General features: G+C 43.5%; 1 protein-coding gene across 1 annotated transcript in view; it reads right to left on the bottom strand.

The window, feature by feature from the left end:
• Nucleotides 1-15,024, bottom strand: part of LOC146961142 (uncharacterized) — a 93,037-nt gene that overhangs the window by 13,276 nt on the left and 64,737 nt on the right. Inside the window, exons 8-10 of the mRNA XM_085771667.1 lie at nucleotides 4,424-4,597; nucleotides 4,087-4,260; nucleotides 3,777-3,950 (exon numbers count right to left, since the gene is read on the bottom strand). Of these exons, the coding sequence (XP_085627793.1) occupies nucleotides 3,777-3,950; nucleotides 4,087-4,260; nucleotides 4,424-4,597 (522 nt within the window). The remainder of the gene's footprint in view (nucleotides 1-3,776; nucleotides 3,951-4,086; nucleotides 4,261-4,423; nucleotides 4,598-15,024) is intronic.

Raw genomic sequence — 15,024 nt, 5'->3', positions numbered from 1 at the left:
GATTGACGGTGCCAAATATCAGAGCTCTGCTCCACTCGGAAGTGTCCAAAATGGCCAAAAAGCAGTGTTCATTTCTAATCCCCCATTGTGTACAAGACTAAATTCAACAGATAGTCTTTAATAACTTCCACATGCTTTGAGCTGGAAGTCTGAAAGTTTCAGGGTTTTGTCAGGGGCCTAGGGCCACCCATTATCTGCAATTTCAGACCAATCCCACATTCAGAAGGGGTCAAAGGTCAAGGTTTAGTGTGAAATTTGACGATTTTTGCTATCAATTCAGGCATAAAACACCAATACTTTGAGCTGGGAAGCTGAAATTTTACTACCTAGTCCAGACCTTGGAGCAGATTGACGGTGCCAAATATCAGAGCTCTGCTCCACTAGGAAGTGTCCAAAATGGCCATGCTAACTGTCAAAGGTCACAGGGGTCAAAAATCAAAGTTAATCCTAACAAAACACACACACTTTAAGTAATCATCATGAAATTTAGATATGTTGTATATCAGAGAGTCCTCTATCATTATATTGTATTCCCATTGCTCTGGGGGCCACGGGGGGCCCCTGGGGGCCACTTCGCTTTCCCATGCTCTCACAGATTTGGGTGTCGGGTCAGTGGATAAGGGCCTCACAATGAGTCCACAGGCCAAGTTTCAAGTGATTCGGTTGGTTTCTATGGAAACAGCGGCCTCCTGGAGACAGAGGAATGCGGCTGTTTGAAGCCCCGCCTCTCGAAAAGTAATGGCTCAATCAGGACCGAACGCACATCAACGCGTTCGTCTTGGGCCCCCGGAACCACTGATATCAAATTCAGAACTGTACGACTTTTAGAAATATATTTCATCCATTTCAGCTTTTCAGATTCAGAGCCTCTCAGACTTAATGCCTGAGAGACCTTCTGAGCCATTACTTTTCGAGAGGCGGGGCTTCAAACAGCCGCATTCCTCGGTCTCCAGGAGGCCGCTGTTTCCATAGAAACCAATCGAATCACTTGAAACTTGGCCTGTGGACTCATTGTGAGGCCCTTATCCACTGACCCGACACCCAAATCTGTGAGAGCATGGGAAAGCGAAGTGGCCCCCAGGGGCCCCCCGTGGCCCCCAGAGCAATGGGAATACAATATAATGATAGAGGACTCTCTGATATACAACTTCATGATGATTACTTAAAGCGTGTGTGTTTTGTTAGGATTAACTTTGATGTTTGACCCCTGTGACCTTTGACAGTTAGCATGGCCATTTTGGACACTTCCTAGTGGAGCAGAGCTCTGATATTTGGCACCGTCAATCTGCTCCAAGGTCTGGACTAGGTAGTAAAATTTCAGCTTCCCAGCTCAAAGTATTGGTGTTTTATGCCTGAATTGATAGCAAAAATCGTCAAATTTCACACTAAACCTTGACCTTTGACCCCTTCTGAATGTGGGATTGGTCTGAAATTGCAGATAATGGGTGGCCCTAGGCCCCTGACAAAACCCTGAAACTTTCAGACTTCCAGCTCAAAGCATGTGGAAGTTATTAAAGACTATCTGTTGAATTTAGTCTTGTACACAATGGGGGATTAGAAATGAACACTGCTTTTTGGCCATTTTGGACACTTCCGAGTGGAGCAGAGCTCTGATATTTGGCACCGTCAATCTGCTCCAAGGTCTGGACTAGGTAGTAAAATTTCAGCTTCCCAGCTCAAAGTATTGGTGTTTTATGCCTGAATTGATAGCAAAAATCGTCAAATTTCACATGAAAAGTTGACCTGTGACCCCTGTGAAGGTCAGATGGGTCTGTAATTGCTAACACTGGATGACCCTAGGCCCTGCCCTGATAAACCTCTGAACGTAACCCAACGAATGTGGAAGTTATTAAAGAATAGCTGTGTCTCCTGAAAATGGAGCCTTAATCAGTTTGTCCAATGTAAAACCAGAAATAAAGGAGCTGGCTAAAGTGGTGCAGTTGTGCATAAACATTACTACAGTGGACGGGTTCATTCTAGACTATATTATAAACTAAGGTTCCTGGGCGGGAGGAGGGAGAAGGGGGGAGAAATATTGTTTTCTGGAATTAAAAAAAAAGGCCTATATGACTTGAGTTACTTGAATTATTTGGACTTTGTTGAAAAAGAGCTGTCTAACTGTTCTGATTCCTCACTGTTTATTCACATGTTGTTGAATTAAATCAACATGGCTTAATTTCCACTCCTCATGATCACAACTGACTGACAAAACACTGTTGTAGTTCCGTCCAGACGCCGTAGATGGCAGTGTCGCAGGCTATGGTCGCGACCGGTGGCGCCGTTGCAATGACGTCACATCCTCGGCAACAACGCGGAAGCTGTCCGCCTGTCGGCTGGAGAAATAGGTCCGGCTTGTAAATCGTTTGAATCCTTCGTATAAATATACTGTCGGTTAAAGGTCACGTTGCAGTTTACATTGCTGAGCAGGTTTGAAAAGCGTGCAGCTTCCTCATAATCTGTCATCACGGCCGATCGGCTTCAATACATCCATGATTCTGACTCCGGAACGGAGTCTCTGCGGGCCGTTGTTATGGCAACATGACGCCCAAAGCGGCTCGACAGTCACAAGCACAAGCTGTGATATCGTTACAGGACAAATAAAACACAATCTGCTTTCATTCAACATATATTTAGAGAGTAAAACATACATTTCTCGCTAGAAATGTCCTCAAACAATGCCAGATATATCCCGAAATGTTGTTTTTATGGCCAGAAAGCTGAATTAACATATTGTACACATTTTAACAGGTTCAATTTGCCAAACAAAACATAATTTGAATTCGTTCAACATAGATTTTGAAAGTAAAACACACATTTTTCGTTAGAAATGTCATAAAAAATATGTTGAAATGTTATTTTTGCGGCCAAATTACTGTATAAATATTGTATTATTCCTATGAATACGAATTCAGCTGCAAATGGTACGAGGTTCAGTTATCCAATGGGAGGGGAGCTCACGGCGTCTTTCAGCACCGCGGCCGGATCGGAATAGGAGTGAATGGATGGCTGGAGCACTTGCTCTGAGCGTCACATATCGCCGCGGAGGGGATTGCATTAAAATCAATTGAAATCCCTGTGCGTTCAGGTCCCACGCTGAGGGGTACCTTGAGCGTCTGGAAACAACGCGAAAGGGCCCTGACCAAACGTCCGTTTATTACGCCTTGGGAGTGAGACTGTGTTGAATAAGTACATTACAATATCACGGAAAAGTCAATTCCCAGTAGTTCAACCCCAACCAAGTATTGAGTGCATATAGATGGACATAGTTTTCAGAAAGCCAACATTTCTATATTTAAAATGCTTTAAAAAAATTCCTTTGCAATACTTACATTTTGGAGATACTGATTTTTAGGTCTTCACTGAATGTTAGTCATAATTATTACTATTAAAATAAACTGAAGAAATAAAGACATGGGATGTTTCATTCAGTGTTTAATGGACATAATGTGTTAGTTTCACTTTTTGAATTGAATACATTCTACATCGCGGAGGCGACGTCTCTCCTACCGACTGCACGCGGATACGCGCCGCTTGAATGAGCGCACATGTCGCGCGATTACTTTGGCGGTAGGCTGTTATCAGTATAATCAGAGACAACCATGAATGAGTTCGGCTCAGTTTCACGTGATTGCCACTGTCACAAGTCACCTAATTGGTCATGAAAAAAGCGAGTTTCGCTTTTCGGCGCGCTGTTTGCATCCCTGTTCATGATGACTGAGCGAGTAGGGAAACATAAAAGACAGGAGATAGACTGAGTCCTTGTTGTCTGATTGTACCTGAGAGTCTCCAGTCTCCAGTCTGGATCCTTCAGTCCAGCAGACAGCAGCTTCTCTCCTGAGGCTCCTGGATGATTGTAGCTCAGGTCCAGCTCTCTCAGATGGGAGGGGTTGGAGCTCAGAGCTGAGGCCAGAGAAGCACAGCCTCTCTCTGTGACCAGACATCCTGACAGACTGGAGATAGAAAATGTGATAGACTCAAGAGTCTTAGAAAATCATATCAACAGTAAAATCCTGCAGATGTTGAGCATCATCACCAACAACTTACAGAAGGGTGTTAAAGCTGTCTAACAAACATCTGTATCCTGACCTGAGAGTCTCCAGTCTGCAGTGTGGACCCTCCAGTCCACCAGACAGCAGCTTCACTCCTGAGTCCTGCAGGTTGTTGTTACTGAGGTCCAGGTGTTTCAGACTTGAGGACTGGGAGCTGAGGACTGAGGCCAGAGAAGCACATCCTTCCTCTGTGACCAGACATCCTGACAGACTAGAGATAGAAAATATAATGAACCCCCAATTTTACAAAATCATGTGTACAGAGATGTTGAGAATCTCAACAGGCCACTGAATATCACAACAGATGTTGAGCTTCATCACCATCAACTTACAGAAGGGTGTTAAAGCTGTCTAACAAACATCTGTATCCTGACCTGAGAGTCTCCAGTCTGCAGTGTGGACCCTCCAGTCCACCAGACAGCAGCTTCACTCCTGAGTCCTGCAGGTTGTTGTTACACAGGTCCAGTTCTCTCAGACTAGAGGACTGGGAGCCGAGGACTTGGGACAGAGCTTCACAGCTTCTCTCTGAGAGGTTACAGCCACTTAGTCTGAAGAGGAATCAGGAAAACAAAAGTAAACAAATAATTATATTTTTGTTATGACAAAAGAAGAAGATACAGTAAATGTAGATGGGTATATGTGCACATACAGAGCTTTAGTTGAAGCTTTGACCACTGGCAGCAGCCTCAGAAGAGCCTCATCTGAAGTAGAGTATTTCTTCAGGTCAAACACATCAAGATCTTTTTCTGATAACAGTAAGATGAAGACCAGAGCCGACCATTGAGCAGAGGACAGTTTGTCTGTGGAGAGACGTCCTGATCTCAGGGACTGTTGGATCTGCTCCACTAGAGAACGATCATTCAGTTCATTCAGACAGTGGAACAGGTTGATGCTTTTCTCTGCAGAAGGAGTCTCTTCAATCTTCTTCTTGATGTACTGGACTGTTTTCTGATTGGTCTGTGAGTCACTTCCTGTCTGAGTCATAAGACCTAGTAGGAGAGTCTGATTGGTCTCCAGTGAAAGACCCAGGAGGAAGCGGAGGAACAAGTCCAGGTGTCCATTTGGACTCTGTAAGGCCTCCTCCACAGCGCTCTGGTAGAAATGTGATGATTTGGCTCTGAACAGTTTAAAAAGATTAAAGGTAAATTTCTTTCTTGACATCAGGTTGCGTCCAGAGTTGATGAATGTCAGATGGACATGAAGAGCAGCCAGAAACTCCTGAACACTAAGATGGATGAAGCAGAACACCCTGGTCGCCTGGTACAGGCCTCTCTCCTCTTTAAAGATCTGTGTGAACACTCCTGAGTACATTGAGGCTGCTCTGATATCGATGCCACACTCTGTCAGGTCTGATTGATAGAAGATCAGGTTTCCTTTCTGCAGCTGCTCAAAAGCCAGTTTTCCCAGAGACTCAATCATCTTCCTGCTCTCTGGACTCCAGTGTGGATCTGTCTCAGCTCCTTCATCATACTTGACCTTCTTCACTTTTAGATGAACCACCAGGAAGTGGATGTAAATCTCAGTCAGGGTCTTGGGCAGCTCTCCTCCCTCTCTGGTCTTCAACAGCTCCTCCAGAACTGTAGCAGTGATCCAGCAGAAGACTGGGATGTGGCACATGATGTGGAGGCTTCGTGATGTCTTGATGTGGGAGATGATCTCTCTGGCCTGCTCCTCATCCCTGAACCTCTTCCTGAAGTACTCCTTCTTCATTGAGTCAGTGAACCCTCTGACCTCTGTCACCATGTGAACACACTCAGGAGGGATCTGATTGGCTGCTGCAGGTCGTGTGGTTATCCAGAGGCGAGCAGAGGGAAGAAGTTTCCCCCTGATGAGGTTGGTCAGCAGCATGTCCACTGAGGTGGACTCTGTCACATCAGTCAGGATCTCAGTGTTGTTGAAGTCCAGAGGAGGTCGACACTCGTCCAGACCGTCCAAGATGAAGACGACCTGGAGCTCATCAAAGCTGCAGATTCCTGCTGCTTTGGTTTCAGAGAAGAAATGATGAACAAGTTCCACCAAGCTGAACTTTTTCTTTTTCAGCACATTCAGCTCTTTGAAGGTGAAGGGAAATGTGAAGTGTATGTCCTGGTTGTCTTTGTCTTTGTCTTCAGCCCAGTCCAGAGTGAACTTCTGTGTTAAGACTGTTTTCCCAATGCCAGCCACTCCCATTGTCATCACTGTTCTGATTGGTCGGTCTCTTCCAGGTGGGGCTTTAAAGATGTCTTTTGGTTTGATGGTTGTCTCTGGTCTGTCTGGTCTCCTGTACACTGCTTCAATCTGTCTGACCTCATGTTCATCATTGACCTCTCCAGCCCCTCCCTGTGTGATGTAGAGCTCTGTGTAGATCTGGTTCAGAAGAGTTTGGTTTCCTGCTTTAGCGATGCCCTCAAACACACACTGGAACTTCTTCTTCAGGTTGGATTTGAGTTTACATTGGCAGCCAGTGAGAATCTCTGTATGAATAAAGGACCAATGACATCAATGAGAAGTTATTATTGTAGTTATTGCATAGAAAACATGAATCATGAAAACTCCTTCTCTGTTATCATTCAGCAGGTTTTTATGAAAGAATTGTTCCAAAGAGATCAATTCCTTGCCATGTTAGCATCATTGTGAACCTCTCCCAGAGGTTTTCACGTATTGGATTGCTTCTGAACACTAAATTTCTGTTTTGACAGAACAGAGTCCTGATCTCAAAAATAAGGTGTCATTCTGCGATTATATCAAGAGACAGAAGACACCAAGACCGAGAAGAACTATGGCAAGTTCTCCAAGATGCTTCAACAACCTGCCAGTCAAGTTCCTGGAAGAACTGTGTGCAGGTGTTTGGAGGAGAACTGGAGCTGTTAAGGATAAAGTGTGGTCACACCAGATTATGATCTGATGTAGGTTTCTTCTGTTGACTGAACTTTGTATGAAATTAATCAATAAATAAAAACTATTCATGGCATTATTTTTGAATGCATCTCCACTTTATGACAAGAACAACAAACTTGAAAGTGATGCTGCGCACTCATAGCCTTGATGTTAAATATAGGACGTTACTTAAAGAGCAACTAAACCCCTCAGTTCTGGATGACGTGCTCTAAGCTGGAAATTCAAAAAATGGCATGATTATGGGCGGGGCTCCAGGAGTACTCTCCGATCCCCCCTCCCCCCTCCGCTGCATTCACACCCGCGAAATCACACAAAGGAGAAAAAAAAGTAATAAACACACATCGACACTATAGCGCTAACAAGCTAACAATGAGCGACTCTAACAGCACTAGTAGCTAGCGCAGACACTACTAGGAGAGGAGCCGTGACACAGTGCATACAGCCAATCCGCCGGCTACCGGCCACTAACGATTCTCATCCAGCCAGCTGTTAGTAGCCGTTAGCCGCAGCAGAGCTGTTAGCCGCAGGCCAGGCAGCAGCCAGTGCTGATTGGCATTCTTCACATTTTCATGAAGCTGTTTGTTCTGATTCTTTGTCGTCACTTTTTTTTCCTGCAGCTTTGAAAACGTCTTTAACACGTGAACTCGTTCAGAGAAAAACACGTGACTGTCATTCAAAAGGGTCTCCATAACTTTAGCCATTAATTAAGGGTAACAAGTAAATTCTATAAACAGTCGTCATGGAGACCAAAGCTGTTTCTCTCCCAGGCTGTAAACATGTTTATTTCTGCTGTAAAATTAAATAACATTTTAACATGGGCGTCTATGGAGTCTGAATCACTGTTAGAGACTCACTCTAGTGGTCAGGAGAGGAACTGTAGCTTCGCTGTTGGCCTCATGTTTCAGCCTTGGAGGTCAAAGTTTGGTTGGAGCTCAGTGAGGCTGTAAGACTGCCACCACCCACATGTGACATTTAAGACTGCCTACACAGACTCCCCACTCAGTTGTCAAGACCAAAGAAGTGTTTTGGATGATGAAACCGACCTTGTCCACCAGGCTTTAAAGGTCATAGCTACAACTTTTTCATCAAAAGGATACATTTAAAAAAAATAATGCATCCACAGAATGTCTAGAGGGGTGCAGAAAGTATTCTTTTTGCTGAATTTAAAAAAAATAGTATATAAATAATTGTTTAATAAATTTTGGCGGGTCCAAAATATGTAAATATTTACATCTGGTTACGTTGGCAACATCGGCATGGAATGATCTCTGTGGCAACAGCATTAGAACTTTAGCTACTGCTGTAACTGGCGACCAGTAAAACTGAAGGTTGGAGCGAGAGCAGGCTGTGTGAGTTCTACACCTACTGGCCAGGAGGAATTAAACTTGTAGCTATCACCTTTAACTGACCGCTCTTCAATATTTCTATAACACATTTTTGATCGAACTTACGTTTGGGATCTGAGCTGCGCTGTGTGAAATTTCTCAGTAGATCATTCCGATTCATCTTCTCCAGGATTGTTTTGGTGACTTTAACAGTGTTTTCACAGTAGGTCTGGATCATTAGATCCACTGTGTCTTCCCTTTTTGCATTCTCCAGTTGATATTCCGGGATTGATGGGAGGTCTTCTAGGACTTTTTTCTGCCACAGGTGCCACCTGAATGTATAAAAATCATCAGCTCCCATATCCTTCAAAGTCTCCCAGAGGATCCCTGGAAGTGTCTCCATATTTTTGCTGCAAGAGGAGTGACAAACAATTTAAAACTGGGTTCACACTGTATGACTGAATTCTGACTTAACTGTTTTGTGTTTGTTGTTGTTTTTTTTTCAAATTTCTGTTTTATCGTGCGTCAATTTTTTGCAGTTTACAGGGGTAAGAAGAGATGAACAGCTCCCAACAGGTAAACAGATGGTCAGATGGATTCAAACCTGTCTGAAACTCTGGTCGCCTCTCATAATGGTATCACACAGCTGAGGCAGAGCCACAAGCCGATTCTCCTGAACTCAGTGTTTTCCCTCTTTCAGTCTGTGTGAACCCATTGTGTGCCATCACCACTGGTTAAAAAAATCCTAGTGGAAACACTGCACCTGAATCTCTTCTTAGAACAGCACAAATTGTCAAGGCAGTGTGGTTCTCCTTGTGCATTCCCTCAAACAGCCATTAGGTTGCAGGTTCTGGGTCAGACAGGTTTATTTCCAACATATGTGAGTAAATAGCAAGATATTGACGTGCATTTTTTTTCACACTGACAGGCTCAGATAGTTACAATGAGTGTCCGACAACATACTAGAAAGGAGAAATGAACGTATCTAACATCTACCTGATGTTTATCTCAGGGCTTTAATCACAACAGCAATCAAGAGTTCCTGCAATTTACCAACTCTTTTATTATGTTCCTAAGAACAATATTATTTTGAGCACAAGATCATTTGTTATTTTTGATTGTCCTATCTTAACATTTTATATACAGAGGTGGCAAGTAACGAAGTACAAATACTTCGTTACTGTACTCAAGTAGATTTTTCAGGTATCTGTACTTTACTTGAGTATTTATTTTTCTGACGACTTTTTACTTTTACTCCCTACATTTATACGCAAAAATATGTACTTTCTACTCCTTACATTGTAAAAACAGGCTCGTTACTTTTTTTTTTGACACGACGTAAAAGCACCGGTAAAAGAAGTGACGAACTAGAGAGGGAGGGAGAGAGAGAGGGAGGAGGGAGGGGGGGCGGTAGAGAGAGAACCGAGTTACCAACTTGTACTGTAGCAGCGACATGGAGGCAGCAGCATGGAGGAAGGAAGCGATGGTGGTCGGACTATCCGACGGGGGGGTTGAACACTGTACAATCAGCGCAATATAGCGCATTTATCGTTTACGAGCGGCAAAGCGCAACCTGTCCATGCGCCCGTGTCTGTGTGTACGTGTGTGCGCGTGTGCGCGCGTGTGCGCGTACGTGTACGTGTGGTGCGAGAGAGACGGCAGGTGGACTGACTGGCAGAGATGAGACGTGGTGAAACGCTGTTTAAACATTCTTATTGTTATTATTTTGTGAGAGTCTGTGGCGGCCCAAACGTTGGGACACACTGCCTCTGGTCAGTTCAATCTTGATAATTCTGTCTGAACTTTTTTTGTTTAACAAAATTATCAAATGAAGTAGGTTTCATTAACGGCAAAAATTCATTTTTACTTTTTACTTTTACTTTGAAAGTACATTTCAGAGCCTGTACTTTCTTACTTTTACTTAAAGCAGAAGTAAGCGATATTTTTGTGTTAATATAAGTCTTAAATAGTTATATCTTCCGACAGCAATCACTTACATAGAGTGTTTGGACCGAAACACGGGTCTCTCAGTCACTCTGCTCTGTTCTGAGCCGAGGAGAAAACTTTTCTTGTATCCTACAAGTTTTATCCAATGAGGAGAGAGAACGGCATGCAGGGCTGTGTGTGCAGCCAAGGGATGCGCCTGAATGTGGTGACGTAGCGACGAGGACCAATAGATCCATGACGAGGACGGGGGCTGCTAACTCCATCGGCTGACAAGAGGTTATGGTGCGTTCAAGGCAACCCGTAACTCGTGTTTTTCCGACCTGTGAAGTCGTACCAGTTCGATCTGGTACGACTTCACGGGTCGGAAGTTACGAGTGGCAGTTATAGTGACTTTCACAGGTAAAACAGGTCGGAGAAACACGAGTGGGTTGCCTGGAACGCTACTAAGTTGTAAGTGTTGTTTCAAAAGCCTGCCTGGAACGCAGCATTAGCCAAAACGACCGGATCGCTTACTTCTGCTTTAAGTACAGAATATGAGTACTTTTGCCACCTCTGTGTACAATACAAATGCCTACGATTCACCATAGTGAAGTACATTAGGATACATTTTGTGTCCGGCAGGTAAACTTAGGCTATGTGAACAATAACATTGATGAAATGGATTCAAGATGAATTATCGTGTGGTTATTTGCTTTGCAGTGAATCGTGCAATGGAAATACTTTTTACTTTTAATAATACTTTTGAGTAAATTTCAGAGCCTGTACTTTTTACTTTTACTTGAGTAGATATTTGGATCAGTACTTTCACTTTTACTTAAGTCGTTTTTTACACAGGTACTTTTACTTCTACTCGAGTAAAGAATCTGGGTACTTTTGCCATCTCTGTTTATATATATGTATTTGTAGAGCGTCCAGCAGAATTTAACTGTATATTTCTACAATCACAATAAAGCCTCTCTGCTCTGTTCTTCTGATCTTGTTGTGAGACTGAAACAACATCTTGTTGATTTAAATGAGTTATTCACTGTTATTAGTATCAATAATAGTAGTAAAACAATAATGCACTACCCTGTCACATAAAAACCTCATATCAGATAACAGCAGTATCTCCAGTGATCTGAGTCCTGGACAGTTAGAGATCTCACCTTTGACCTCCGGTCTGGCTCTGTTCCCCACACAGAGTGGTTTCAGAGGGGGGGGCTCCCTCCTCTCTGTCCTCACACTGAGCCATAGCTGAGCCTCCACCTGCAGGGAGAGCTGCACTCAGTCAGAACAACACGGTTTACACACCTGTCCACCACAGTGTCATTCTGCTTTCAACCAGCAGGAGGTGCTGAAGGAAGGAAAGTTCAAATCCTTCTGACATCAAACTGTTCTTCCTGTTCTCTTAACATCATCAGTTTCTCATCAGTCAGTGACAGTCGACTGGTCTCTGAGCTGCTGTCAAAGCAAAGTGAAGTGAAACAACACAAGAGGAAGACTTTTCTGAGACACAACTTTCTGACACGACTGTGAACAGAGTGGACGTGACTTTGTGGTTGACACAGCGGATGTTCAATTTAACTCAAGTGCAAAATGCAGCACGTCTCCGTCTCTGGACTGAGAACATGAATCAGCTGAGTGGTAGAACAATGACGACACTCACCAGGTGAATTCAGACCCACATCCAGTCAGAGTCGCTCTTCCGTCACCTGTAGAGGAAACACAGAGAGAAGCATCAGCATCAGTCTCTAATCACTTCACAGTCAAAGAGTAGAGACAATAAAGGAGAATTCAGGCCATTTTTGACCCCAAAATCGTTTTCCTGATGGTCACCCAGTGTTGGGGTGAGCAAAAAACGGGACTAAAATTGATGCAGGCAAACCGGAGTTACACCATGGCTACCCGGCACTAGGGATATAGGGACAACGCTAACCTATGGGGGCAATTCTTTCAACCACAACAAACACTCAAAAAACAATCAGATATCTCTGGTACATGACTGGAATCCTTACGAGACACCACTGAACTCATATAGTGTACAGTATAAACAGTATAATCTTTGTGTTTTTGCGTGTAGCCACTCACCTCAGATAGCCGAACTCTGAAACATCCTGGAAAGACATTACTATCCCATCACAGAGCTCCTGCTCTCCCTGCCACAGAAACAAACACTTTCTCCTTGTTGTGATGATTTCTTTACTAAAATAAACGGTCAGAGATATTATGGACATTACCACTGCACTGCTCGACTGTAACAAGAAAAATACTTTTCTGAGAAATCATGTGACACAACTGTGAACAGAGTGGACGTGACTTTGTGGTTGACACAGCTGTTGCTCAATTTAACTCAAGTGCAAAATGCAGCACGTCTCCGTCTCTGGACTGAGAACATGAATCAGCTGAGTGGTAGAACAAAGACAACACTCACCAGGTGAATTCAGACCCACATCCAGTCAGAGTCGCTCTTCCTTCACATGTAGAGGAAACACACAGAGAAGCATCAGCATCAGTCTCTAATCACTTCACAGTCAAAGTGTAGAGACATTAAAGGAGAATTCCGGTCATTTTTGACCCCTAAATCGCTGTCCTGATGGTCACCCAGTGTTGGGGTGAGCAAAAAACGCAACTAAAATTGATGCAGGCAAACCGGAGTTACACCATGGCTACCCAGTGCTAAGGATAGCGACAACGCTAACCCATCCATGTTTCCATGTTTCCCACATTCTGTGTCATAAACTATAAACTGTTTTCTTGTCTGTAAGAACATCTATTGCTGGTCTGTCCGTCCTGGGTGAGGGATCCCTCCTCTGTTGCTCACCCTGAGGTTTCTCCAATTTTTCCCCGTTAAAGGGGTTTTCCATGGAGTTTTTCCTCAGTCGATGTGAGGGTCTAAGGGCAGAGGATGTTGTTATGATGCTATACAAAGCCCTTTGAGACAAACTGTTTGTAAAAACGGGCTATACAAAAAAATTGCCTTGCCTTGCCTTGGGGGCAATTCTTTCAAACACAACAAACATTCAGAAAACAATCAAATATCTATGGTACATGACTGGAATCTTTACGAGACACCACTGAACTCATATAGTGTAGAGTATAAACAGTATAAACTTTGTGTTTTTGCATGTAATCACTCACCTCAGATAGCCGAACTCTGAAACATCCTGCAAAGACATTACTATCCGATCGCAGAGCGCCTGCTCTCCCCGCCACAGAAACAAACACTTTCTCCTTGTTGTGAAGATTTCTTTACAAAAATAGACGGTCTGAGATATTGTGGACATTACCACTGCACTGCTCCACCGTGACAAGAGGAAGACTTTTCTGAGAAATCATGTGACAACTGTGAACAGAGTGGACGTGACTTTGTGGTTGACACAGCTGTTGCTCAATTTAACTCAAGTGCAAAATGCAGCACGTCTCCGTCTCTGGACTGGGAACATGAATCAGCTGAGTGGTAGAACAAAGACGACACTCACCAGGTGAATTCAGACCCACATCCAGTCAGAGTCGCTCTTCCTTCACCTGTCGAGGAAACACAGAGGGAAGCATCAGCTTCAGTCTCTAATCTGCCCCACCTTCTCTTCCCCCTCATTCCTATTCCTATCTTTATTTTTGTTTTATTCCTAATACATCTGCTCAACACCCCCTCTCGTAACTCCACTCTCCAATCTCTGATTAGATCTCTCCTAGCTCGTATGTTTGTTTGTTTTGTAAAAGCGTCCCTTGTCCCATACGTTCTCGTACACGTCTAACTGTCGGTGTAATTGTCCTGTAATATGTGTTTAATTGTGCAATAAAAAAAAAAAAAAAAAAAAAAAAAAGCTTCAGTCTCTAATAACTTCACAGTCAAAGAGAAGAGACATTAAAGGAGAATTCTGATCATTTTTGACCCCTAAATCGTTGTCCTGATGGTCACCCAGTGTTGAGGGCGAGCAAAAAAACGTGACTAAAGTTGATGCAGTCAAACCGGAGTTACACCATGGCTACCCCGCGCTAGGGATAGTGACAACGCTAACTTATGGGGGCAATTCTTTCAACCACAACAAATACTCAAAAAACAATCAAATATCTATGGTACATGACTCGAATCTTTATGACACACCACTGAACTCATTTAATGTACAGTATAAACAGTATAAACTTTGTGTTTTTGCATTTAGCCACTCACCTCAGATAGCCTACCTCTGAAACATCCTGGAAAGACATTACTATCCGATCGCAGAGCTCCTGCTCTCCCCGCCACAGAAAGAAACACTTTTTCCTTGTTGTGATGATTTCTTTACTAAAATAAATAGTCGGAGATATTATGGACATTACCACTGCACTGCTCCACCGTGACAAGAGGAAGACTTCTCTGATAAATCATGTGACAACTGTGAACAGAGTGGACGTGACTTTGTGGTTGACACAGCGGATGTTCAATTTAACTCAAGTGCAAAATGCAGCACGTCTCCGTCTCTGGACTGAGAACATGAATCAGCTGAGTGGTAGAACAATGACGACACTCACCAGGTGAATTCAGACCCACATCCAGTCAGAATCGCTCTTCCTTCACCTGTAGAGGAAACACAGAGGGAAGCATCAGCTTCAGTCTCTAATAACTTCACAGTCAAAGAGTAGAGACATTAAAGGAGAATTCTGGTCATTTTTGACCCCTAAATCGTTGTCCTGATGGTCACCCAGTGTTGGGGTGAGCAAAAAACGCAACTAAAATTGATGCAGGCAAACCGGAGTTACACCATGGCTACCCAGTGCTAAGGATAGCGACAACGCTAACCCATCCATGTTTCCATGTTTCCCACATTCTATGTCATAAACTATAAACTGTTTTCTTGTCTGTAACA

The sequence above is a fragment of the Trachurus japonicus genome, chromosome 24 (genome assembly GCF_045865225.1).
Source record: "Trachurus japonicus isolate A0001 chromosome 24, Traja_1.0".
Classification (NCBI taxonomy): domain Eukaryota; kingdom Metazoa; phylum Chordata; class Actinopteri; order Carangiformes; family Carangidae; genus Trachurus; species Trachurus japonicus.
The sequence above is the reverse complement of the archived record's forward strand: the minus strand, read 5'-3'. Positions and strand labels throughout refer to the sequence as shown.